Raw genomic sequence first — 27,941 nt, forward strand, 5'->3', positions numbered from 1 at the left:
CATGAACTAAATCAGGATTATTGTGTTTTGCTCTGCGTTTTTTTAATTGCCAAGTATTTTGAAGCGGCTGCTTGTCACATTTCTGACTCAGTAAATTTCCTTGATGTGGTTACTTTCTGATTCACCATCATCCGCAGCATGCAGCATATTTCATCTCCATTACAGGACGAAGGCCTCTCCCTGCGATCTTATCACCCTGTCCTAATCGTTAGCGGGTGTGCTCATTTCCAATTGGTTTGCTTTTGCTGCGCGCAAGGCTTGAAACGTCGCCATTTTGTACATTGTAATACATTGTAGCAAAATATGTGTCATCTCTAGTAACTCGCTTACTCTTGTGGACCGTCACGAAACATTCAGCTTCGACCATTAATGCGCTGTCGGTGTAGTCCGTCATTTATTATGTGTATATGGTGCGCATACATACAAGTGTGCGCCCATTCACTTATTGACACGTTGACAGTAGATTAGGCGTAAGATTCCGTGCCAGTTCGGGTAGATGTGTTTGGATACTGTGCGCGAAACGTACTATGACAGGAAGTGGTGCTACTCCCTTTGTCGTTTAAACGATCGAGAGGTACTCACTCTGGCCTATACGTTCCGAGGCCGAAGCACTTTCTTTGGACGTTAGTGATACAATGCTGGTGGATGAGCAAATTTCTGTATCCTCGAAGAAAGCCTTACGTATGTACGGAGGGTTGAAGGGGGCAACGGTCCGCGAACTTGGCTACACAGATTCATTCCATTCCTTAATACGCTATAGTCACTATTTTTGCTGCCAAACACTGCCCATGTCTTCAATCCGCATGATTCAATCCGGCATTATTGGAGCACAGTGCGTTAGCGAAAACTCAATTGCATTCGTGACAGCTGATCGCACAGAAGCAAAGTGGAAGCGGTAATGGTTTCGTATTCGTGCGCTGTCGCTGAGGCAACATGCGCTTCGTAAAGCGGTGCGCCGCCGAAAGCGCCATCTCGTTTCTCTAGGACCAACCGATCCGCGAAAAGGGTCAATACTGAGAACCATGGAGAATGTAAAATTATGGCAAGCAGACACTGAGCAGACGACGCGGCGAGGATGAGCACATGTCGAGGGGCATTCGGTTTTCCTATAGGCTAAGAATTCGCATAGCTTTCAGAGTGCTGCAACCAGCTTGAGAGATCAAGTATAGGTGTGTGGAGGGCTCGAAGCTTCGTGTGCGCCGTGTTCTCGCCGCTTTGTTCGCGTTGAGAGGCAGCAATAACGTCAATTCGCTCGCTGCTGCTGCCGCACGTTTTCTCACTACAGCGTTTTGACAGCTAGCGAGTGTGCGCGGTCATCGAGTGAGATGTGTTCATGCTTGCTTGTGCACGCATGACACCATGCTTGCCAATTTAGTTAGTAACCGTATGTTTACAAGTTTATACAGTCGTTAAAACTACTATCCTTACTTTGTGTAGCTGTATACTAATTTGCTATCGCAATCGATGCTTCGTATTTCGGCGAAAGTGTGACTTTTATTTATAGGAACAAATTATAACCAACGTTCGAACTATTACGAACAACAGCTAGTTGTTCACCACAAAGTTGGAAAAATTATCAATAATGCGATCTGTGTAGCTAAAGGATAGCTCGCCCAGCTGATGTAACTCGGGTGCTTGAAACTGGGGACCGGCGCCGCTGCGATCAGTATCAATAGACATTTAAAAAAATATTATAATAAGTTACACGCTTTACGCAGAGCACTTAAGTGTGGCACTTAATGATCAGAAGGACCTACCCTAATGACTTAGTACGTTTGTAGAAAATTATCAAAATCGTTTCAGGCACGTACCCCCTTGGATACGTGCCTGAATACCAGTCATGCCAGTGGCGACGCTCGTCCCTAATACACTCCCTGCATTATTTTTTCGCAGCTTGAACGAACCAGTTCAGCATTAGGTTATACACTGCGGAACGCGGTGATGTAGAACGAAAATTACACGTAAATTTGCTTTCGTGGTTAGCAGATGTGTCTTTAACTCAATGACGGTTTCGGTAGCGACCGATTCGTTCTACAGTCTGTAGCATGGTGAAAAAAGAATGTAACGTTACAAGGATACGTTACGTTATCTTCCTTTGATATCCTCAGAATTTTTATTCGTTTTTTTAAGGCTTCGCTTGATCAGAACATTACGGTTTATTCATAATTATCATAAACAGACATGACTCTAAATACTTTTTCTAATCTAATCAGATATTGGGCATAACTGAAAAACCAACCAGCCAACCGACATTTCTTTAGAAGCGAATTCCTAAAGAAAAGGAAGAAGCTCAAACTGCACGCGCGCCCAGAGGTAGTACTAAAAGAAAAGAAGAACTTGGCTAGGCGCAGCGCTGAAGGCTTGGAGTCGTCATTTGCGCATTGAACGCCCTCTCTTTGACTTCTCGCTGCTGACCTAGAAACCACAAACACAATGGATGACAGCGGCATACCCAAGGAGCTGGCTGAGGTGTTCAGGTGAGGCCGAATATCAATGTTACGACGATCGGTTACGACGAGCTACCGTAATTATGGCGCCGGTCACGTGCGGTGCATGCACCCAAGTGAAACTTTTGCTTCTGTTTTCTGTTAGTTTCAAGTGGTCAAGTCTAACCAAAACGCCGTTTCGTGCTCTGAAGCACAAAAAATAGCTGGAATGCCAGTGTATTTCGTTACACATTTTGGGAAGGAATTTCTCGCAATACGTTTCAACGGGATTTTTAGTGCGGAGCGGATGCGCCTTACGAGATCGCCGGCTGCAATCGTAAATTGCAGCCGGTGCCGTTTGGTTAAAAACTTATTTATTGGAAGTCAGTTAATTATTCGATTAAACATTTTGCTTTATAATTTGTATATTGTCTCCCTCTCGAGACTGCCACAGGTGATTTTCGGAAATTTTGTATGGTCTAAAGAATTACAGGAGAAACTCTTGATATGTTCGAGACCTAATTCATTTATGCTTTTGTTAACATGGTGACGTGCACAGGATAATCGACGAAGACAAGGATCAAATGTTGTCCTGGCTGAAGGAGTCGGTTGCTATTCCCACTGTGTCTGCAGAAGTGAGCCACCGCAACGACATCATGCGCCTCATACATCAGACAGAAGGGGTTTGTGCCTACAATATCTGATCAAAGCAACCGGCATAAACGTTTCTTGCGTGTACACCAAACACTCTCGGTGTAACGTGGCAAACAGATCTAGCAGAGTGACGCACGCTCCATCTCCGCTCTGATATTTCACGCGTTCAAGCACTGCCCAAAACTGCGTAAACTTCGCGTTTTGGTAAGCGCGTCTTGCCGGGACGAGAACGATGCGCCATCAGTTCGGCTACAAAACGATCAAAAAGCCTAGTGGACGTGCTCTCACGCTCCACTCAATCGCTTAGCGATAGCGACAGAAGCGTTCTACAAGGTTAATATACCTGGTAGCGAAGCTTCCATAGGAGCCCATACGTTCAAAACATGGCGGTCCATCGCCGGTTCATGGGGCTTAGCGCCATCTGTATGTGGTGGGAACACTTCCGGCGGAAGAAAAAAATAACGTGACGCCATGTCCGTTAAGAGCAGAAGTGACGTCATTTTATTTTTCGAAGGCGCGAAATTTGTTTTGTTGTTCTTCCTTTGGAGCTGTATATTCAAGTGCCCCACCATTCGACTTGATGGGCGTTTCGAGCTTTCAGCGTGGAAAGCGATGCAGGAAAAGGCCAGCCGTACGGTTGTCGAAATCGCATCCCTGCACAGAACATACTTTCTTTAGAGGCCGACGAAAGCTTTAGGTGTAGAGTGCTGATCCTATTGTCGGATGCCAAGCCCGTCGGCCAGCGCAGTCGCACGAAAACAACTACACAATTATCTGGTGGTCGTAACTCACTACTTTTGACTGAACAGATTAAGAAGCAATGAAGCTACCCGCGTCACCAAATTCAGACAAACTTCGACAAGCAAGAAAGCACAAATTGTGAGGGGGGCGTATTTCAACAGGTGATACGAGTGCGCCTTTCTGCCCAATTCAAGACGTGCATTGCATTGCGAGTGATAGTGGCGTCAACGCACCCTGTAGCGATGGGCGCTTAAAAGAAATGCATTTATTAATAATAATAAAATTAAACTTGCATTTTCTGAACTCGTCAAGAATGTATAAAATTGCCTAGGAATTTTATTTTCGTTGAATGAATCTAACTGTGTCTCGTTTGAATTAAAAAACGCGTTTTTCTTTCCCAATGTTTGTTCCCTCCAAACATAGTCGCGTTTCAATCGCTGCTCCCATAACCCCCTATGCTGATGTCGGTGACAATCTGTACTGAACCGCTTTTCGCCCGAAGCTTCGCGACCTATTTGAATCGACCTTGCGTCCTACGCTTCGCTGCCGGCATGAGCGACGCGCGCAAGCGCAAACTAGCGTTCGGGCTGAGCGGTTGTGTGCACGGAGCAAAGCATACGTGGTCTGAGCGGAGCGGAACGTAAATGCTCAGATAAAGGCGTGACCGGTATTCCGGTATATACGCAGTGGTTTTTGCGTAATACTGGGTTACCGGATGCTTGTAGCCTGCTGTTACACTTCGTCTAAACACGAGGCCTTATACACATTTTCGTGTTCTGTGAGTGTTGTCGAAAAAAAAAAAGCATTTAAAAAGGCAACGTGTTCGCGATTACGCCACTGCCGAAAATCCACACCTGCGGCAAAGTTGAATACACATCATTACAACAATAAAAGCTGTGTTGGTATGATTGATCTCTGCCCCACTAGATGGCGTCACCAATCAATCTGGCCTAATACGGCCGCTCGCGTTTACGCCTCCGGTGACCCGGCAATCGCTACTGCGTGTACCGGAATGCCGGACACGCTAACATATATCACGCCGTCCGTTGTCACGTGAGAGTTTTAGCGTGTCCGTAAACATAACACCGCTCGCGGAATACCGGGTTTCCGGAAGTGTGCGGCCGCAACAACGCTGGGAGTGACATCTGGTGACGCATTGTCTAACGAGAGAGCACGTAAATCTAACGCTGCAGTGGCCTAAATATTCTACTTCGGTGTTGGTGCAAAGCGTTGGTAGCTATGTAATCGTTAATGTGCAGTACTTCTGCGATTTTTTTCGACGATAATCTGACGCGGCATCAAAATTTTTTAAACACATTAAAGTTGGACAAAACGCCACAGGACGTCGCTACCAGCTTTGCTGCTGTAATGATTTTTATTGAGGGGCTTCGCGCAAGTGCCGTCCACTGCTCCGGCAGCCCGGTAAACCGCAAACGTAAAGAAGTTTGCGAAAAAACAAGCTCTCCACTACGTTGCAGAATGCAAAGCTGCATTCATGCTCTACCATGAAGCATGCGATTTGAGTAAGCATGAGACAGTAACCTCCTCGCGATTTCCACATAGTGCGGCAAAGGCTCGTGTCAGCAATTCATTAACGAGAGTAGGCTGTGTGCTCCAAAAAGGGAAGGAGGGCTCGCCCATTGTGCGCTACCAGTGGCGTAGCTAGGTCGCGTGGCGCCCGGGGCCCTTAGGTCTTCTGTCACCCCCCCCGCTGGGTGTAGCCGGCGGAAAGAGGGGTGTCTCAGACGTATATGACACCACCCCCCCCCCTCACTGGCCCCTTGCACCCGGGGCCCACGGCCCCCCCCCCCCCCCCCCCCCCCCGTTGCTACGCCACTGTGCGCTACTAATCCTTCCGTGACGCTTCCATTCAGACTGTGTCGCGCGGAAGGCTATCTGAGGCGGACATTGGAAGTGTGCTTCTGTTTTTGTTTTAATTTTCAGTTATGTCCCAATTCATAGCTTTCGCTGCACTGCACGGAGTCGATAAAATAGAGTACCACTACACCCTCCACCCACCCACCATATATGCGATCATCCATTCACCACAGCCACCATCCACCCACTCTACCTACCATAGTTACTACCACGCCAACTTGCACGTTAATAGCCCAAAGGTTTCGTAGCACATCCTCTTTACAGAGGATGCTGCTGTGATAGTGGTCCTTTTATAGCACGCGCCTTCAGGTCCTTGCGCTCCAAGGACTCTGCTATGGCAGTAGTGATTTTAGGAATTTTTTAGCCTGCGTTCAATTTTAGCACATTGCAATTCTTTCACAACGTTTCTTTCGCGTCCTTGGCACGCTTCATAGTCATTGTCATAATTTTATTGCATGTATTCTAACGTCTTTTAGGCCCCTTTACAGCCCTGTATCATCCTTTGTTCGTAATTTATAGCTCCGCATTGAACACATTCACATTGGCCTGGCGCTTTTTGGTCATATTTGGCCCATGCGCCACAAAACACTATACTCATCATCACTACCACGCCAACACTAATTTCCAGCATGCACACCATATTTTCCATCATGTTCAGTAGGATTTGTAGCATATCCACCATAAAATTAATGATAGGCAATTCTAAGGTTTTCATTACGATATGCATTACACTATGCACGAAGTCGTAAGATCTGGTATTTAAAGATATAGGTGTCGCCTTACATCTCAAGTAGATCACACTATCGATTATTCTGAAAAAGGCAGCCTCAAACCTCTTATGAAATAGACAGCGTCTAAACCAAGATTTATCATAGTTAATTTTCATGCATATAATCTCGCACTTCATTGCCGTTCAGCCTGTCTATAATTCTTGTTCATCGTCAGTAAAACGCGCTCGTCGTAAAACAAAGGCAAATGAACAGTTTCTGCCTAGCCTGTCAGAACAAGCAGTTCTACTGTGCACTGTGCAAATTGCTGAGTATGTATGTTTAAAAGAGTTAATTGCCTAGCTTGCATGTTCTTGAAGCCAGAAGGGCTGAATGAATTTTAACAGAAAAAAAGTCATTAAGAAATTATATTGCATTAGAAGTTTTCTGTAGGAGCGTCTAAGATACGAAAATAAGTTTTAAATGACAATTTCAAAGGTCTGATCGAGTTCCTGAGGGTATAAAAGCCCATTCTTTTGCCAATTAAGCAATTGCGCACATGAACCATCGCGCGTTTCTGCCTTGAAAAGAGCAGGAGCATAAAGTATCACTTTGGCAAAGGTTTAGATTTGTTAAATCTGCCTCGCCCGAGCATTGGCGCATACTGTCAACACTGCCGGGTAAGAGATAGCAGGGAGAATTATGGTTGTTTGATGCAAAAAAACGCATCTGACCATGACCTTCAGTTTCGGTTTCAATACGTGGTGAAATTTGAAGATTCCAATGTTACATTTATATGTTGATATGCGCATCGAAATTTTTTGTAACCGTTTTTCATCGCAGTTCATGACCTCTTGATAGCGTATCAGGACCTGTATTCACAAAAGGTTCTTACTGGAGAATTATTCGTATACGGGAAAATTTCAGCCAATCCTGATGCTAGATTTATTATTAGCGAAGGCGCCCGGCCAATGGCAGAGAGCACCTACGAATGATACGCTTTGGGAATTCGGCCCCAGCTCTTTTGAGACTGCCCTTCCTAACTCTCCGAAACGAAGCGGACGCTTTTTCGCATGAACAATCTCTTGCAGTCATCGATAACTGACGTTTGATCGCGTGCCTCCGTAACAATCTTTCGCTGAGTACATCTTGCTCGCAATTAATTCTGCTTGATGTAACTGACGTAACTGTGTTTTTTTTAGACACACTTTTACAATATAAGTGATTTGCATTTTCATTTGAGCGATGCAAAGTGAGTGGCTCGATTCTGTGGACGCTCCCTTCTTCTCGTTTTCCCTCGCACGTCGCCTGCAGAAGCTGAAGAAACACGGCGTGCACGTCACTTTGGAGCCCCTGGGTGACCAGAAGCTCTCGGACGGTAGCACGATACCGTACCCTCCTCTGCTTCTGGCCAGCACCAAGCACGACCCCAAGCGGAAGACGCTGTGCGTGTACGGCCACCTGGACGTTCAGCCTGCTCACAAGGTCAGCTATCCACCATCCACTGCCGGGTGTCTCAGAGGCGGAACGAATTAGGAATCGTTGCGTTTTTCCATACATGGCGCCGAGTGTGTTGGCTACCCTTCGTTACCCTCGACCTACCGTCACACGGCCGATTTATGTCAGCTCGGGTTTCGGCAATTCCTTTCCTCAAATTAATTGCCATGCCAATGCCGCAGTGTCCTTAACCTTTCTTTTTATTTTCGCTCGCTGCTGCCAATGAAGTCGTTCGCTCTTTAGGCCGAAATGCAAAAACCTCCAGGTCGTGAGTTCTGCTTACGCTGTGGGAGGAAAACTCCATCAATAAGTAGGAAGGAAGCATAATATGAGCGCTTAGAATAAACCGCTACGTGCACGGAGACTGAACAAAGAAGTGTTCACACTGCAGACCTCGCGTTACAGGATATTAAAGAGAAATCTCAAGTTAAAGCGGATTTCTAAGAGGCCAAGTTTGCTTCTGGATCATGAATAGAGACTTGCAAGCCAGAAAACAAAACACACTAAACGAGAAGGCTGGTGGTGACGCGATCTAGAATTTTCTGCACCAATTCCCGTTGGCGTCATGAAATTTGACAACATCTTGCTTGGGGTCAGCTAACTGCTAATAGATAAAGGAGGATTACATCGTGCTGAAAGCGAGCCAAGTACTGAACATAGCAAGTTTCGAGAACTTTCTCTGCACAAGGACGGCTTAAATATGAGAAGATACTTTGAAATACGCGACGTCGATCATACCGACATGCTGGCGCCACAAATAGGCCGCGAAGTTAAAAAAAGAAAAGGATATTTTTTCTTCATTCGTCCCGTTGTTAATAACCGTCTTTCGCAAAATTATTTCGGATAGGTTATTGAGAGTGTATTTTTTCTAAAACTTACTTAGTGCCACTATTTGGTGTCCGTTTGAATTAGGCGTTCCACTTGATCTGGTTGTTTGTCGCCGACTTTGGTTTAATACAGTGAGATGATGAGAATGATGAGAATGGTGTCGTAGATAATGACAGCGTGCTTTCATGCGTAGGCCCTTAGCGTAGGTGTTTCGCTGTTTCAATGAAGCACCGCGTGTGGCACGTCGCCGCTTTGTTGCACAGCGCTTGGCTTTCATCTTCGCAAGTGGTGTGCGCAAATAGCCACCGTCGCGGCAGTTCCATTATCCTGTCGATTCCGGAACATTGTGAGTGGCGGACGCACGCGCGCGCTGGCCATTGAGTCGACGTAATACATACCATGCACGTACGTCATTCAAGGATACTCCGCGACTTCCGGTTTGCGGCGGCGCCATGTTGGGGAACCTATAGGCATATGCGCGCGCCTGTTGATAAGGTTCCCCAAGATGGCGGAAGGTAGCGGAAGCAGACGACAGCAGTGGATGTGACGTCACGTGCATACTATGTATACGTAGAAGTTATTCGAATGCGGGCTCAAAAGGGGTATCTACACAGTGCCGACACCGCTACAGTGTTTGTTGTCGTTATACGGGCTGATAATTCCTAAGTTTTCCGAAACTTTTAAAACATCGCCTGTGGCGGATCACATAATTCTTCTCTTCGAGCTGTCCTTGAACTTGAAGAGGAGGCGGACATTACTAGCACGAGAAATCGAAACATATACTCAAATAACAAAATATAACTAACGTCCTAATTAATTACCTTACGGCTCATATTGTAATTTACGGATTGTAGCCGGCGAGTTTGCAAGAGGTGTCGATCCACTTGAACTGAATCTCCATAATGGCATCAGTTTCGAGGTATTTCCCTAAGTGTGAGATGAAATAAGTGGGTGTTCCAGTTACTTTTGTACTTCAGTGGGTCAAAAAAGCGTTTTGTTGAAATAATAAACGGCACAGCAGAGCATTTTTGCGGCGAGTTTGATGGCGCATATCTCCAAGCTGGTGTCATTCTGGAAATCCATTCTAAGTGGATAAGCCGTGAAACCTCACCGGGTACAAGTCGTAAATTGCAGTATGTACAGTAATGTAATTAAGAAGTAAAGTACTGAAAATTTCTTGCTTTGTTGAATAAGCTTAGTGTTCCGATTTCTCGTGCAAGTAATGTCTGCCTCTCCGAATAATCCAGCTCGAGGACTAGGATTACGTTATCTGCAACAGGCGATTTTTAACAATTCAGGAAAACATAATTAATCGACAATTACGATACTCCCTAATGCGAAATTTGAGCGCAGCTCATTGCGTGCTTTGGTTTCGCGATGTATTGAGACAAGAAATTTGAAAGAGACATATAGCCAAGTCGGCGACCGTCGAAAATCTGATCTCTGGGTCAAGCTCGTTGGCTTTTATACACGATTCATCGAAGGTTCCAGTGTAATCGCTGTTGCCGCGTAGCTACCAGAAAGTACTACCCAATTCGCGTCGCGCATACAATCAGATTACAAAACAATGTCAAACCATGACAATCGAAACAAGCATGAACGAGACCAAAAAAAATTAAATTATGGGGTTTTACGTGCCAAAACCACTTTCTGATTACGAGGCACGCCGTAGTGGGGAACTCCGGAAATTTCGACCACCCGGGGTTCTTTACCGTGCACCTAAATCTAAGTACACGGGTGTTTTCCCATTTCGCCCCCATCGAAATGCGGCTGCCGAGGCCGGGATTCGATCCCGCGACCTCGGGCTCAGCAGCCCAACACCATAGCCACTGAGCAACCACGGCGGGTGAACGAGACCAAACCGAGCAAAGCAAACAAGCGCAAGTGAAAGCCGACGTGAGCAGACGATAGTACGTAACGAAGGGTCCGGCTGAGACCGTACGCATCGAGCGCTCGGGCGGGTCCGCACGACACCAGTTTCCCACGCGCACGCCGCTGAAGAGGCCACTCTCATTGGTCTCCGCCGTTCGCGGCACGCATCTTTCATATCCCGCTCCGCGTTCGCTCTTTCATCTTTCTCTGTGCCCGTTCGCTCGGTTACGCCACCGACGCCGACGCCTACGCTGACGCTCGCGGCAGGAACGGCTGCGATCTAAAATGATCGCACCGTACATACCTAGCGCGGAAAACGACGTGTACGACGCGTCTCTGAAAAGTGTGCTGCTATAGTACAACACAGAAGTCGTTCTTTGGGCTGTCTTTAGGAAGACGGATGGAACACGGAACCGTTCCAGCCCGTGGAAAAGGACGGCCGCCTGTTCGGCCGCGGCACCGCGCACAACAAGGGTCCGCTGACCGCCTGCATCTGGGCTCTGTGCGCCTACCTGCAGAGCGCCGGAAGGCCGCCCCTCAACGTCAGGGTGAGTGTAAGGTCCGTCTCGTCGCGGGCGGGCATTTCAAGGTAACCTGCGTCGCTTAGCTTTCTTTCTTTCGTAAAATATATACCTTGTCTCAGTGATAGCCATTTGTGTCATAACTTATCGGCGAAAATTATTAGCTTAAAGATGCCGTTGTGGTTGCGTTAATCTGCTGAGCACGATGTGGAGGGTTTGGTTTTCGGCTGTCAGGCGGCCGTATTTTGATTGCGAAATAATGTAAAAGGGCCGGTGCGCTCGGATATTAGTGCATGGTAAGTATGCCGAGGTGGTCAAAAATAATGGCAGCTCTTAGAAGAACGCGTTCCTGATAGCGTGTAGCTTTAGGACTTGAAGGTTTGACTCCTAAAAGTTGCGCGACGATACTTGGCCAAGAAATTAACATAATCGCGGACGCTAAGATGAGGATGCACCAGAGGAACAAAAAAAAAAAGAAATGTGTCTTTATTTGATCAAGCAATCAGTGCGTCTGCATCTAATATTCAGCGACCTTGCGAAAGTTGCGGATTGCCCTCCAATGTCGCGTCTGTGTTGTAACGTACAAGTTGTCTTTTACGTCCTATATACTTTTTGTGGCATCGCGTTCGATGACTTTCGTGTCATGGCGTCCGAAAGCAAAACTAACAACTTTAATAAGCACGCACTTTCCCTGGACTTATTTTTTACGTTCCGTATAGTAATATTCGTATTGCTTCTTGAAATTCCCGACCTTAACATATTTCTCTACGCTGTCCTGCCAATATTTTTATTTTTTTCATTTCTTTTTCTTTTCTGTCGCTCTTCAGTATCTCTTTCATTTCCTCTTCTCACCATTTCCAACTTTTGCTGACTTGTTTGCGATCAACTCCTCATCACTTTACATGGCTGAACCGCTTCTCTATTACCTTGATCCAAAGAGAAGTGTTACGAACTTCGCCACTTTGAGGCAGTCCCCAATCCATATTTCCTCGTAACTATCTTTAAATGCGCGTCAGTATCACCAGCTCGACCTCGTCTGTGAAAAAAATCGCTGCCCCTTCCAGTACCTGAAAGGGACCCTGAAACGATTTTGACGATTTTGTACAAACGTACTGAGTCGTTAGAGTGGGTCCTTCTGATCATTAATTGACGCAACTAAGTGCTCCGCGTAAAGCGTGTAATTTATTATAAGGTTTTAAATATCTACGTCGCTGCCGATCGCAGCACACTGCTCGGCGGAATTCTCAGCCGCCCCTACCCATATGACGTAAATCATCCAATTGACGTCATGAGGGCGAGCTATCCAATTGGCTGCCCAGGGTGCGTCATCGATAATTTTTCCACTTTTATGGTGAACAAATGATATCAGAAACGAACAATCTTATCTCGTTTGTTTGAGAAATCGCTCTGGCACTGCACGGACAGCTTGAAACTATGCAGTCTGAGCTGTTTCTCGTCGCACGCAGATGCTGATCGACAGCATGCAGGAAGTGGACTCGCAGGGCATCGCCGCTTACCTCAAGTCGAGCAAGAAGAGCGAGCTGCTGGGCGGGATTGACTACGTGTGCATCTCGGATGGCGTGTGGCTGCGTCCGAAGACGCCGTGCCTCAGCTACGCACTCCGGTGAGGCTACTATTGCGCGCACCCTCGTATCTGTGCAGGAGATCGAGAAACACTATAAATAAATGAATGAATGAATGAATGAATGAATGAATGAATGAATGAACGAACGAACGAACGAACGAACGAACGAACGAACGAACGAACGAACGAACGAACGAACGAACGAACGAACGAACGAACGAATGAATGAATGAATGAATGAATGAATGAATGAATGAATGAATGAATGAATGAATGAATGAATAGAAATAGGGGGAGGAAGGGAGAAAGCATTAATAGCGGCTATTCTTTGACTGAGTGTAAATAAAGGCACTGATGCTCTCCGCTTTACAAAAAAAAAAATGCAGATCCAACCCACATGTTGGAATACGAGAAGCGAAGCTTTCGTGTAGCGGTTAAATAAATGCCATGAACCTGATCATATTCTGATCAGCGTTTTGCACCGTGGCGATTACCTGCATGCCAGTGAAGACGGCAGAACGCAGAAACCCCCACCACGTCACCCACGGGATTGCGCATTATTTATACTGTCTCCGGGATTGGCAACCTTTGCCATGACGCGGTATTCCGGCTCGGCGCGCCTACTAGGGTGGACCGATCCTGGAGACCGTGCAATAGTAAACTGCACTCTGCTTCGCGAAAGACCGACTAAGCAGGTACGTCGAACTACAAATGCTAGGAAATTAGACATGGAAAGGTTTCCTTTAGTAAAGGAATCGTTCTCTTGATGGCGTATATTTGTTGCAATGGAAATATTTAGGTAGCATTTGTTTTATCACTGCGCGATTTTGTACACAACAAGCTGAGCAGCCTGGACACTCGTAAGGGTTGTAACTTGGCAGTTCTGTCTCGAACATGAGCTATTCGGCAAGAGCGCAGCACGTACCCAGAGGGCCACGGGCAGGAAGGTCTGGGAGGATTCGCAAGGAAAGCTTCGCTTAAAGAAGCAGTCATTGCGAAAAAAAAAAAGAGAAGACCAAACGTTGTTTTGGGGGTTCGGCTAGAGCACAGCACTGGAATTTGCCCGGCAGATACTCTCGACATCCAAGAAAAGGCGAGTAAAATCGCGGTTGACGTCTAAGAAAGACAAGGTCCTCATGGATGCATTACTGTACGATGTGGTTTGCTTATACTGCACTACCTCCTGGATCGGCCCGTATATTTCGGGAAGTAATGCCTCCGATTCTGATTTAAGCACTTCGGATTCCGGTTTTAGTAGCGCTTAGTTTGAACAAGCGCATCTGGATATAATTTTGACAATATGGCTTTGATTGCGAATTATTAATGCTCCGTTGACATAGATCTACGCTAGCCTGGTGCGTCTTTTTCGTTACGAGCTTCATTTTGTCGCCTTTTCCGTTGTCCTACGTGCACTACAGGCGGCCTCAAATTGCCCTATTTTGACGAAAGTGGTCAGAAAGTGGCAGCCAGATACCCAGATCCGATGAACCTAAATCGATCTAATGTTTTTGAAGAAGTCTTTGTGTTCAAAAGGCAAAGATAAAATCTTCGATTGCTTGGGCGACCAGCATTATAAAGGCGTTCGCGTGAAAATGGTTAGAGAATGCTAAAACTAAGTAAGCCGTTTGTGTTTCCGTGTCATTATTAACACGCGTAGGCAGCAGACAAATAGCAATGCCCTCCATGACGCGAAAACGCACTGCGAGAACAAATAAATTGACTGTAGTTGCACGCAACGGCATTGGACCAACCCACTGACGTGACATTTAACCTGGAGCTGAATTCACGAGGCTTTATGATTTTTTTTTCGGTAAGCGCTCTTTGCCACTGACCGGCCGGCTTCGCTAATGATATGTCCAGAATTTGCTCTGATGAACAACTCCAGCGTAAGCGATTTTTTGGGGAAGTTGGGCTTTGACTCCTCGGCGTATAAAACTGAAAGTTATTGCTGAAAGCATCGGAGCCCGTAATCGCAGGACGTTCGTACGCTACATTATTTTTGTAAGAAACGGCCTCGGCCAATCGTGAAGGCCGAGGTGACCGGCCAGTGACACAGTTTCTGCGAACTAAGTACTCTGCTGATATGACCTACAGAAAATTTCCATCTATTTTGCCCCGCCCGAATTCATCCACGTGTTTGTTGCTTCAAAAGTAACCTCTCGGAGAATTCAAGATCCTGACGTCGGGAACTATTAATAGTATAATTCGGTCGTACTGTGAAATACATAGAAGCTTCAAGTGGATGATAGTGTTCTACGTCCGAAATGAGCAGAGGATATCTGCTGACGCGGTAGTCGTACCACTAGCCACCGCCAACAACTGTTGCGCAATTTTGTGCTTACCTGGTAAGCATCATCACATGCCTATACTGGGCGGTAAGTGCTGACGTTTACAAGCTCAGGCGCGCTCTGTAAACGCTTACACCAGCTGAACGCATCGTTCGAATCTACCAAATCGCCAAAAATAAAAAAAAGAAATGTAAGCCACGAACACCGCTGCGAAAAAGTAATAAAAAGAAACGCGAACTCTTAGGACGTTCGAAAGTTTTTTTCGCTCAGCACAAAAGCGCCTCATCTATGCATACTCAAAATGTAATGTCTTGTTTGCGCACTTGTTCAAAGGACACAAACTTGAAGCCGCATTGACTCTTGTCACTGGTTTCTTTTTTCAGGGGCATATGCCATTTCCAAGTCGAAGTGACTTGCGCCGATTCGGACCTTCATTCTGGAATCTACGGTGGAACAGCGTAAGATGTTCATTGGTCCGTGCGATGAATGTTGTAGCGTACACGCATGAAATTCGATCAGCTGTAGTAGAAGCAAAATAATAGTATAGTTGTCTGCGCTAGGCTGCGTCCCTTCTAGCGTACCAGTTGATTAAAGATGCACCTCAGTTTGATTCGAAGAAATGTTAGAGATTTCAAATCAGACGAGTGCATGGAAGTTGAGACTGCTAATGACGAAATGATATTTCTCCATCCTAGGCCAGCTCTCATGTACACATCTAATTTAGTGCTTGCTGTACACTTCAAGAAATTGCAAGCTTCGTGTTGCTTTGCGGGACTGACTCATACGTTGCATGTGAGCGCGCGTGTTGCCAACATCTTAGCGGCAAGCGTTAACAATCCACAGCGGTAGGTGCGGTGCTTCTAAAGAGTGGCTGCGGGTTTCACGAAAAGTGAAGTACATATATATAAAGTAAAATATGTGCAACTGCTGTGTCATGGTATTGATGAGATTTTAGAATGGGATGTGTCGTTTGGCTGCCTTGACTCATTAGCTAAAGTACGTTTAAGTAGCATCGAACCGAGTACGACGGATAGCGTTCATTCCTTGGTATTGTGGTCAGTTTCAATCGCGGTTGTGTTGGGACGTTGCACGTCCAGTAAAATATCTTTATCTTCTCTGCATTCTCCTTAAAATCAAGTTCCTGTTGGCCCGGTCAAAGGCGCGGGTACGTGGGTGGGCGAGAGGTACCCAATAAAGCACCAAAAATTATTCTTGCGGTTCTGGACTTTCTTGAACACTTAAACCAATTGCGTGCGTCCTGTAGCACTCGTTGTGTGCATAGTACGTGCCATACACGCAACCCGTGATTTTTTTTACCCGGCAGCATCGAAGCGATGCCCGACCTGATGTACCTGCTCAACAGCTTGACTGACGCCGAGGGGCGAATCAAGGTGCCGGGCATCTATGACGAAGTGCTGCCCTTGACGCATGAGGAGCGCAAGGTGTACGAGGGCATCAATTTCGACCTTGTAAGTGGTGATCAGCATTAGCAAAGCGTACGAATTCGTCGAGTTCGACTTTGTAAGCCGCGATGAGCATTAGCAATGTATACGAGGGCATTGATTTCAACCTTGTAAGCGGGGATCAGCCTTGTAAGCGGTGACCAGAATTACCAAGGTGTACGAGGGCATCGAGTTCGACCTTGTAAGTCGTGATCAGTATTAGCAAGGTGTATGGGGGCATCGATTTCGACCTTGTAAGCGGGGATCAGCCTTCTAATAGTGATCAGCATTAGCAAGGTGTACGAGTGCACCGATTGCAAATTTGTAAGTGGTGATCAGCATTAGCATGGCGGACGAGTGTGTCGCGTTCGACCCTGTAAGCCGTGATCAGCATTAGCAAGGTGTGCGAGGGCATCAATTATGACCTTGTAAGCGGGCACCAGCCTTGTAAGCGGTGATCAGCATTAGCACGGTGTACGAGGGCATCGAGTTCGACCTCCTAAGTGGTGATGAGCCTTAGCAGGGAGTACGAGTGCATCCAGTTCAACCGTGTAAATGGTGATCAGCATTAGGATAAGCTTTACAGTGTCCTTGTTGAGCACCGTGGCGAGGATTGCGACAAGGGTTTAAAGGACTATAAACCATTGTCTTACAACTAAATGCACGCTCAGAATCATCCTAATTTTATCGAAGATATATGTTCATATCTAACGAGGCAAGGATGATAACGACTCGTTTGCTGGCCTGCAATAAGTGTCTTGTCTGGTTAAGCAGCGTAGAAATTTTCTATTACTCTATGTTTAGTATGGGCCTCCTTTTTTGCTAGAGCAGGAAGAATAAGCGAACCTGAGAGGCTGGATTTTTTTTTTTGTGAATGACAATCATATGAAGATACAGGAAGTGAGGGACGCTGGCTAACACTGCCACAGCTAATCTTGTACAGATAGAGAAATGTCCAACAAAGCGCATGTCCGCCACGGTGGACTAGTTGATACAGCACAGTACTAATAATGCAGACGGTCTAAGCTCGGCTCCCATATACTATAAGTTATCTTTGCGTCCATTTTCATTTCCTTTCACCTTATTATGTCTACATTTCAAATAAAACGTAGCAATTCATTTCCCCGATGCTTTCACTAACTTCATTGTCTGTTTCGGCTATTGTTAGGGAACGGTGCATCGTGTCTCTGCCGCTTCTGATCGTCGAGTTAGTCACGCTGAAAATCGTGAAAGCTTTCCAGCAATACCGCTCAGGTTTATTGTCTTTATCGTTTGGGGCATATTTGGCACCTTAGAAATTGTAACACGCGCCTGAATTCAATGTGCCTGGATCCAGGTGGAAGGTATACAATTCAATACAAAAGAAGAAAAAGACGATCTGTGAATTGCATCGTAGCTTACGATTCTTTTTTCTTTATGATGGCCACAAAGTCAAACACAAATCTCACATTGAATGAATGAATCAGTTGAGCAATGAAGCTGTTAGTATAGTTCGTAGCGTAGTTTTACTTTCTGAACGCCACGGCTGACGAGACACAGCAGTGTTCGAAAAACGCACGCGACCTGTACGTGGCTTGGTTGCTCCTATATTTGACAGACGAGAGCCTACAGATAAAAGTGAATATAATAGGCACCTTCATAAGAAAAAGGAATGGCGCACCACAGTAGGGTTAGGGTAATAGCTGGAATTAACTTGTCTACAGAAATGACGAAGCAAAACACAAAAAATTAAAACCACTGAGGGAATAATTTGATAGGGGTACAATGTCAACAAATTGAAGAAATGTAACAAAAATGAAGAATGGAAAGGGTAACAGCCGGGGACCACTTGACGTGTCTTTTCCTTTTCAGTAGTCTCTATCTATATGCTTACGTTAATGGGGACCTTTGCAGGAAGCGTACAGAAAGGAGATGGGCGTCCCCAGGCTAGCCGCTGCCGACAAGGTGGAATTACTGATGCGTCGGTGGCGGTATCCTTCGCTCTCTATCCACGGTGAGAAAAACCGCCGACGTCCTCGAAATTTTGCGCCGTAGAAGTGACTCGAAGAACATGCGGATTCCGTTAGATGTTGTCGAAGCTGTGCACACACTTTCATGCGATACGACGCCAACGATCTGGCCGAGAGGTTTTCATGTCTTGCTGTCGAGGAGCTGCCCGTTAAGTTTTCTCTTTTCATGTAACTGGCGACATAAAATATACGCACTCGCAAGAGCTGCACAGAGGGGTTTCTTTCTTTTTTTCATTTGTCTATATTGAAAAACGCAGTTTCTATTTCAAACTCGGGGCGTCTCCAAGTGCACCGATATGCGCACTGTGCGCGCTTTGTGCTCGCACTACGAGCGGGCCGCTACTTTCGGCTGTCTCAAGTAGTAAGGACGATGGCGTCACGTCCTTGCAACAAAGGCATTCCCTTCGATAGCGTTGAAATATTTGATCCACCGTCTTCCACTTACGGCCCATCTTATAGCCCGTGTGCACATTTTCCGACACCACCAATCAACCATCGAAACCAGGTCGACGCTGCAGAGCCACTCCCTCTTGTGACATTAGCACTAACGCAATGTGCTGAATCGGCTGGTAGCACTTATAGATATATCGGCAGTAGCATCTACACGTGCACTTATTTGGCGTAGAGCCACGTCTTGCCGAGGAAAGCGAACGTGCCCTCCTCCGAAGGCGCTGCTGCTAGCTGGAACACGCGCATTGGAAATGCCACATGTCGATCGGCGCAGGCGTCGAGGGTGCCCACTGGTCGTCCGGCGACAAGGCTGTCATACCGGCCCGGGTGGTGGGCAAGTTCTCCATACGAACCGTGCCAAACCAGAGGGTGCAGAAGGTGTGCGAGTGCGTCGAGAAGCACCTGCAGGGCCAGTTCACCAAGCGGGGAAGCCCCAACCAGGTCAGGTCAGTCGCGCGAAGTTGGGCGCGGTTCTATGCTGCCCATCTCCTTCGGGATCACCAAGTGAACGGTCCTGGTCATTAATATAGTAGTTCAGTAAAAACTATGTCGTATGACGATATGCCAGCTGCCAACAAATGCCGAAGGAAACTGTTTCGGTGGTTTCGCATAAAAGCTCCTCGGACGCAAAGGTGTGCGCCGAAAGTTGACCCTTCACGCATCTGAACAATGTGGCAGCGCAAATGCGTGTAGTGACGGAAATTAGATAGAACAGCTATCATGGACAGAAGCAGCGTTACGGCTGGTACTAAAGAAATAAAGGAACAAGTGGATCAAGCCTGTGTGGCGAAAGGTCTCCAAGAAAGCCAGGTTCTAGGCATATTTGTTGACTTATATGCCGGAAATATGCGTTGTTTTGACATTTGTGCAATATGCGGGCTCAAGCTGCGGCATTTGTCTCCACTACTCTAACACACTCCTGTACACCACAGGGTATACCCTTGAGAAAACCTAAATAACGTCGCATCGCGTATAACCTGTTGCCATATCGATGTCCTCACCCACGTAACGTGATGTTTCAGGGTCATCATGACGCACTGTGCCGAACCTTGGTTCACAGATCCCAGTGGACCGAACTTTCAAGCCGCCGAAGCCGCCATGAAACACGGTACGTCGGTGATGAATTGCTTAATTTAGTAAATAACGAAGCACTTCACTAATAATTGTTTTTTGAGGCTAATTCATAATGATGTGTCAAATACAGTAAATGTCAGAAGTGACTTGTCTGAATAACATAAGCACATTTAAATTTGTTGTTTTCTTTACTCGTTTTGTGTGTCTCATAAGAGTAGGCAGCACAGTATAGCAGATAGCTTTAGTTGGGATCCATTGGATACAGAAGTCTCGTAGTTCGTAGTATAGGGTGAATCGTCGTTTCGTATTAACTGCAGGGCATTCCGCATAGCCCACCGTGACGTTTTGGGGCGTTTAATTTTCCAAAACGTATATCTAAACTTCATCCTCTCCTCATCTAACGCAACTATGCTCATCTTCTTTGAAGTTATTCAGGAAGCGAAGGTCAGTGTAAATAGAAAAGAAAAAAAGCATAAGATAATCATGTGACGCGCAGCATTGGCTTAAAAAGTTGATGCCTTTCCTGCAGGACATAAGTATTTAGCAGAGAACGCGAGTTCTTGCAGGCTTTCACAGGGACGTGCGAAATCGGAATAAAGAGACGCTCAGAGAATGCACATATGACGGATCTTCGGAGGGCAACTGCTCAATCCCAAAACACATATTCCCGTGACACCGCTAGTTCCCAACACCAATTCCATTTGTTGCTTTTAATTAGCAATTTCGCTCGAGCTGTGTTCTTCGACGCCGCCTTCCAGTTCTTTTTTTTTCGAACTCTTCCGAACTTTCCTGATCGTGGTTGCTTCTGTTTTGCCGAGCAACTCACGCTTATGCGTGCACGATGGTAATCGAGCCTAGGTGGCCCAGCACAGCAGCCCGATGCTTCAACCATCTGACCACATTCGCACGCATACTTCTCCTGTGCCGACGCCAATTAGCTCATTAAGATGATCGCCACGTGTGTCGCATTGCTTAGCACGAGTGCGCGACAGCGCATGCGCGCCAGTTTCCTTTACGCTAAAAGCGCAGGAATGAAATGGGCAAATTTATAGCATTTGCTTAACCGCCTGGCGAAAGCTTAGCTGTATGTACGTAGATTCTAAAATGTGCGTTGGTTATGCATATTTCTATCTCTCTCTCTCTCTCTCCCCTGCGGAACAGCGTACGGCGTGGTGCCCGATAAGACCCGCGGTGGCTTCACGGTGGGCCCGGCGAAGCTTATCCAGGACAATGTCTGCCGGGACGTGCTGGTCATGTCCATCAACCCGCCCGGCTGCGGGTTCCACTCGCAGAACGAGAGCGTCCGCGTCGCCGATCTCGTCTCCGGGGTGCGCCCTCTATATTTTCTTTCTCGTTTAATTCTGGAGTTTTACGTGCCAAAACCCCGATGTGATTGAGACAAAGCGTAGTGGGGGACTTTGGGTTAGTTTCGACCACTTGGGGGTTCTTTAACGGGCAACCTGTGCACGGTATACACGGGTATTTTCGCATATCGCCCCCGCCGAAATGTGGCCGCCGCGACCGGGATCCGATCCCGCAACCGCGGGCTTAGCAGCGCAACAGCATAGTCACTACGCCACTACGGCGAGCCTCGTTTCTTTCTGTTGTTTCGTTGTTGTCAGAACGCCATAAGCCACAAGCTATATTAAAAGGCCGAGACCTTTCTCGACGACAAAGTCCAGGAGCGCCCGGTGCATAGGAGACCATGCTAAGAGATTTCCTTGGTATACCGCAGTTTTCTAAGTCTGCACATTGGCATTGTTAATGTGGCAAGCTACAACGCATGCTTGTTTACTTCAGCACGGAGGACAGCTGAAGCGTAAATTAATTTCGGTGAATGAGAAGAGTGCTTGTTTGCAGTCCTTGGGAATGGCTATATATAAAGGGCTCGTGTTCACCCAGCGCTGCGCATGAAGGGTTGGCAATATTTGGGGTAGCTTCCGTTGGGGGGTGCAAGCACGTCTTCATTTTCGCCACTAAGGACGAAAGCTTTTATTGGCCAGCTACCTCGTACACGAGAACTTGGCACGCTTACGAGCATATAAACAAAATGTGGTAAAAAAAAATCACCGCCCAAGCACAGCACTCCGCACAGATGGTTGACCAGCGAAGCTGAAATGTGCGGCGCCACTGTTTATCACTGGGTTAATCCCGACGGTTGCTTAAAGGGAAGCTGAAGAGTCTGTCGAATTCAATAAGACGCTCATATACGGATGCGGGAACCTTATAAACCATGTCGGTAAAATTTGGGTTTTTTTTTCAATTAGGAGCGACGTAATCGTCGGTTGAAATTGCGCTGTAGCTCCGCCCCCCTTTGAGTGAGCGAGCGGAGCGGAGACCGGAAACCGTGGTGTTGTGACGTCAACTCTGCTTCGTTCCTTCGCAGCGTCCGCGACCGTGCCTGACCGCGCTTGTTTCTGCGTGCGTGCCATCGTGTATCTGCTTCGATCGACCCTGCATTCCTTTGTTGGTGCGTCTGCGTGTATGTAGAGTGGTAGTCAACGTGCGTGGTAGTCAACGTGAGTGGTAATCAACGTGAGTGGTAGTCAACGTGAGTGGTAGTCAACAGATGAAGGTCGCTACATGTACTGCATGAACCGGGAAGCTTTTCGCGCGTTTAAACCGTCTTTGTAGATTGCCGACAGCTTTGGACAGCGCACAAATGCCGACGATCGCATCCCCGCTTACGTTCCACGAGGAGGCATGCAGGAACACAACACTACAGTTGTTTGACCGGAAACTAGCTCACTAGATCACCGAAAGATCGCCGAGATCACTAGATCGCTTTGGAAAAAACACACTCACTAAAGAGCATTTCCAACACGAGGAGATCACAAGGCTTTGCTTTCGTTCGCGTCTAAAGCACTGCTCGCACCAGCATCGTTTGCTTCTTCGAGAGGCCGGCTCTTCGCAATCGGCTCGTACATGAAGGGAGTAACGCCGAACTCCTCAGAAAGACGCAGTCTCTCTAAATTTTCCATTACCGTCTCAGAAAACAGCACCAAACTACCTGGCACCGCGCTTCATGTGTAGCGGCAGCGGTCGGCAGCGGCAGAGTTGACGTCACGACTCAGAGTTGACGTCACAGGCGGAAACGAGACGCACGAGCTGGGCGTGTCCGCTGCTGCACTTTTCGTCAAAATAAAATATATTTGCGCTTTCTTTCGCTCAATTTGGATACGATATTCGAATTCGGAGGGTTGAAAACCATTATGTACAGATGTTCACTGATTTTTTCTGGAAAACCTTTCAGCTTCCCTTTAAACGACGGCTAGGTAGGCTGCCGGATCCTCGGTGCGCAGTTGCTGCTTGCGCTCAGCTGCACGAGCCTGTTTTTGTGCTCGGGCTGCAGCATCGGCACGGCGTAGATGAGCTCATTCCCGGTTCTGCTCGTGGCGTTGCTGATCAAAAGCTACTTGCTTCTCAGGAGCACGTGTGAAGCGTGGCCTACCCATTTCGGAGCCTGAGAGAAACTGCTGCGCGTGCATTCGTCTGCGTCGGGAAGCAACGACGTCACTACTGGCGCAGCCAATTGCGCGCCTCTCTTTCTCTTTCTTTCTTGCGCATGCGCATGGGGTTACGCCGGACGAGTTTTCGGCGTACAGGCGACAGACGGACGGATGGACACATCGGCTAGCCATATACAGCTTCGCTGTAAAAAGGGGCGAACTATGACTGTCTTTATTGAACGGACAAGCTCGGAGCTACAGCGTACTGTGCTGAATCCGGCCGCCTTGGCATTTTCTACAGTGTGCTCATTGTGGGCGTATGGAGATGCTTCATGGAGGACTAAATGGCGGCTTTTTTTTGCGGCTGCTTTCTCATTGTACTGGCAACCGCACTACTGGTGACCTACCGTCGTTTCCTTTCATCGTCTTTGCGCTGCTTGCGTACTTATGTCGAATCAACTATTCCAGGTATCGACGTTGCCCATTTTTTTTACTTGTAACACTTAAAAAAAGACGCCTGCAAAGTTTACTCGAGTTACGTCACTACGAAACTAAATTATCCGACCAGGCGGACATCATTTGCAGGAACAATCAGTGCAATCCATCCACAAATTATGCTAATTACATGAATTGCTTACTTAGTTAAAACTTCAAAGCAGGTATCTGCGTTAGAAAGTTGAAGGGAATCGCCATATAATAGTGCACCTACGTATTGCTATATTTCGAATCGTCTATAAATAACTGGCCGTTAAATTAATTCAATTTTACTGATTACGCGCGCGGCACCACGAAGCGTCCAACTTCTCTGTGACGCAGAACTTAAGGGTGACGTAAAAGAAAGCTGCTTTCTCCCTTTTATTTTTCTACGCGCTTAGTCCGATTGACGATTTGCGCAACTCCATATTGGACGCGTAGTCATCTCAGCAGCAAGGGCGAGACGGACCACTATATCACGTGGTATGGCGAAGCTTTACCTTTGAGCGCCCTACTACGTCACAGAGGGGTTACAATGCTAGTCACGCTTCGCGGTGTCGGGCGCATAATCAGGAATATTGAACGAGTAAAGTGACGGCCGGTTATTTCGGTTCGCATGGCTGTTTTGAAATGAAGTAACCCGTAGCTAGTATTTTAATTCCCTTCAACTTCCAGTATGAGCATATGTGTTTTATAGCTTTAGCTAAATAAATAGTGTAACTGGTTTAGTTATTGAATGAATTGCTTTACTTTAAATGATGTTCACCATGACAGGTAATTCATCGGTTTAGCGATGTGATTCGAGTAAATTTCGTAGGCTTTCTGAAACAGAAAGTGTTCTGTATACAGGATGTCCCAGCTATCATGCACCAATTTAAAGTGTGCAAATGCCACGTAGCTGGACAGAACCAAGGTAATGTTGTTTGCCGTCACTTGGAGATACCCAGATTATCTTTCACATTCCGCATAATTACATAATTAGTCTTAAATAAATAACCAACTTCTCAAGTAATATAATTAAATGAAAAGTGTCAATGAGAAAATTGTAGAGCAGCCCGAAAAACTACCGATACAGGTTTCTCTTGCGTTTTTCCGAGCACGAAAGAAGCTCGCGTACACGCAATATTGCCGTGTGGCTGGCCGATCGATGTAATTTCGCGTGTATTCGCGGGCTTCTTTCACGCTCGGAAAAGCACTTTTATCTGAGGCGGTGGTAGTGTTCTTCGTGAAAGGTGATAGTAGTGTAGGATGTGCGTGTATGCTAACGATATGGTAATGGTAATGTTAATGTCAATGGAATAGGCGTACCGCCCCAAGCCAAAGGAAGTGTTGCCCCAGCGCACTTGTCTACGTAAAGCGTGGGAGCCAGCCAAGTGGCGTAAGTGCTCTTAACCTGTGACCGTGGAACAAAGATGTGGACCGTTGCGTAACAACCCGATACGCCCAACTTTTTGTTGACTTTAGAAGTAGCAAATTTTAAAAGAGCTTTCGTTCTTCCAATATTTTATTTTCAGGCGAAGCTGTTCGCTGCTTACATGCACGAGCTGTCCAAGCTGAAGTAACGAGCCGGCCGGAAGAAAGAATGGCCCCTCATCTGGGACCACTGCAGTGCGACGTACTTCGACGCGCGTTCTTCCTGAGTGCTGGAAGCCCTATTTCAAGTGGCCGTTTTGTCTACAAGCTCGTCGAATTAAGAACCGTGGTGACGCAGTCATGTTAAGAAACTGTCTTTGCAGGAGAAGCGAATTCTTTATTTGTGCACGGCATTTTTAATTTTCTGTGTGCACGCGTATTCTGCACCCCCTTTGAGTAGATAGGGTTCGTGTGGCTAAACAATCTTCCTTGACGAGAATTACAGTAATATTTTATTTATATGAATGATGGCGATTTAGAAAACACAGATACAAGAAAATATTTTGCTTCAATTACAACTTTTCATCACGTCACTCTGACATGTGTGCCATTACAGGCATGAATCTACATGTTCCCGTCTACTCGCCTGGTGCAGAGATTGAATTTAGAAACGGCGCCATTTTCCATCGGGCTATAAATGAAATGTTGCGTTTGTGGACTTCCCACTATATTCCATTGGCTCAAGGTAGCCAAGAGGACGGCTCTTGTGAGCTTTAGTTTTTGCAGGTTCAGAACTGCAGTCACAAAATGAAAGCAGCAACGCGATCACTTCTTTAGACGGTAGAAAAGCCATCTAATTCAGTTGGTATCCTTTCTGTTGAGCAAAAAAGTGAAAATCATAGTTTGGCTGTTGCAGTGTGACGTCTACATAGACGGCATGAAGTTGTTTGGCGAACATGCTCGGTGATGGAAAGGGTACATTCGCGCCTAATGCAGTCCACCGTTTTCACAGGACTTTCGAATTTGTCGAGCTTTATCAAACTTACCAAGAATTCAGATTAGAAGGCTCAAGGGTGTCGCTTTCTGAGAGCAGCCCAGTTTGTGGAATTTTCAAGCTGGTATGTGCTTTGGTTTATCGGGCTTCACAGTTATGTCGTCGATACGTCTTTATGGTTTCAAAACAAGGCGCCCTGCCAGGCCTGGCGGTGGCGTGATGTACGAGACTGGCAACCATGCAGAGCGAGTGTCAACGCATGTCGAGGTCCTTGAGCTAGTCGCGGTTCTTCAACCGGCTTGCTAAAGGAAAACCGCTCACCTTCACGTTTATGAAATCGATAAGAGGGCTTACATTGTCATCTTCGTCTCAACGACTTGTGCAGTGACACGAACCGATCACGCAGTTTCACGTACAGTATATTTGGAAGCAACAGTTCTCAGAGGTAGAATCGTGAGGAACAATAGAGCATCGAGTTTATGTTTAATTACAAGCAGCACGTATTCGTGACGTATGCATTGAAATCTGACACCTCAATAAGTAAGAAGTAGCTTTCCCCGTCGGACATTTGTGCTCGGTGAGCGTGCCTTTTTGCGAGGGGCGTGCTTGTTTAGCCAGAATGGTCTTTTGAAGGCATCTAAGTGCTCTCGTACATATTGCTAGAGAGGTACATTGATGTGTGTGCATTTATATATATATATATATATATATATATATAGACAGACTGGACTTCTCCGGACCGCGGTGCGAGATAATGCTAACGCATTTCCCTAGCACTTACCGCTATATCGCACTGAATGTTTTGTTAGGTGGGTGATCCTTAACGGCGCTTATTAACATGCTGTATTATGTTTTAACCCATCCCTCTCTGCACCTGCGTCTCCGTTGTCTCACTCGGTTATCTGTGAGGCTTCTATGGCCATTATATGGTGTCGCAGTAAGAGCATGGAAGAAAAAAACGGAAGCTTTTTCTTTCCTTCTGGGTCAAGACAGTAGTAAGTGAGTGAGCGAGTGAGTGAATAAACTTTTATTGGGTCCAGCAAAACGCGATGAAACGCGCACCCGGCTAATCACCCGACGGGACTGACAGGTCTAGCCTGCTGGCCCGATCGCGGGCGCGTTGGACGGCCAGGATTTGGTCTTCAAAGACAAGACTTCGTAGGAGCGCGTCCCACTCTTTTTTGGTGAACCTGGGGCCCAACGACCCTCACTGCCAGAGCATGTGAGACAAAGTCGCAGCCTCACCACAAACCACGCAAGAACAGTTCGGATAAATCTCAGGATATATGCTGTTAAGGGACGCCGGGTTTGGGTAGGAGTTAGTTTGCAAGAGTCTGAACGTGACCGCCTGCGGCCTGCTTAGCTTGGAATGGGGTGGCGGGAGAACCCTTCTCTCTAAGTAAAAGAATGTAGTGATTTCGTTGTGTGTGATTGGAGCGTCTCTGTGTCCGGGGAAAAAGCCGCCCGATCCGAGGGCAACGCGGTCGGTAAAGCCACGCGCAGCCTCGTGGGCAGACTCATTGAGGTTCAGGGGAAAGCCCTCAATCGCCCCGACGTGGGCAGGGAACGAAAGGATGGAGTGTATGGAGCTGTCGCCGTGTTTGGCACATTTAAGAATTGGAACTGCATGCCGGGCTATCCGGCATTTCTGGAATGTCCTAACAGCCGCTTTCGAATCGCTATACCCCCTGTCTCTCGG

At 46.8% G+C, this 27,941-nt stretch overlaps 1 protein-coding gene across 2 annotated transcripts; it reads left to right on the forward strand.

Annotated features, from left to right (window-relative positions):
- Window positions 1–2,314: 2,314 nt before the first annotated feature.
- Window positions 2,315–25,966, forward strand: LOC135905541 (cytosolic non-specific dipeptidase-like). 2 transcript variants are annotated; one of them, XM_065436498.2, is made up of 12 exons: window positions 2,315–2,477; window positions 2,986–3,109; window positions 7,721–7,891; window positions 10,996–11,151; window positions 12,591–12,748; window positions 15,381–15,455; window positions 16,322–16,466; window positions 18,333–18,432; window positions 19,173–19,344; window positions 19,921–20,006; window positions 21,134–21,300; window positions 25,410–25,966. In XM_065436498.2, exons 1-12 carry the CDS (start codon window positions 2,434–2,436, stop codon window positions 25,455–25,457), a joined length of 1,446 nt encoding a protein of 481 aa, XP_065292570.1. In that variant the 5' UTR covers window positions 2,315–2,433; the 3' UTR covers window positions 25,458–25,966. The 2 variants fall into 2 exon arrangements, with proteins under 2 accessions (XP_065292570.1, XP_065292571.1); XM_065436499.2 differs by lacking the exon at window positions 25,410–25,966 and having other exon boundaries at window positions 19,173–19,339; window positions 21,134–21,294.
- The last annotated feature ends 1,975 nt before the right edge of the window (window positions 25,967–27,941 follow it).

Source organism: Dermacentor albipictus, chromosome 3 (assembly GCF_038994185.2).
Source record: "Dermacentor albipictus isolate Rhodes 1998 colony chromosome 3, USDA_Dalb.pri_finalv2, whole genome shotgun sequence".
NCBI classification, from domain to species: Eukaryota; Metazoa; Arthropoda; class Arachnida; order Ixodida; family Ixodidae; genus Dermacentor; species Dermacentor albipictus.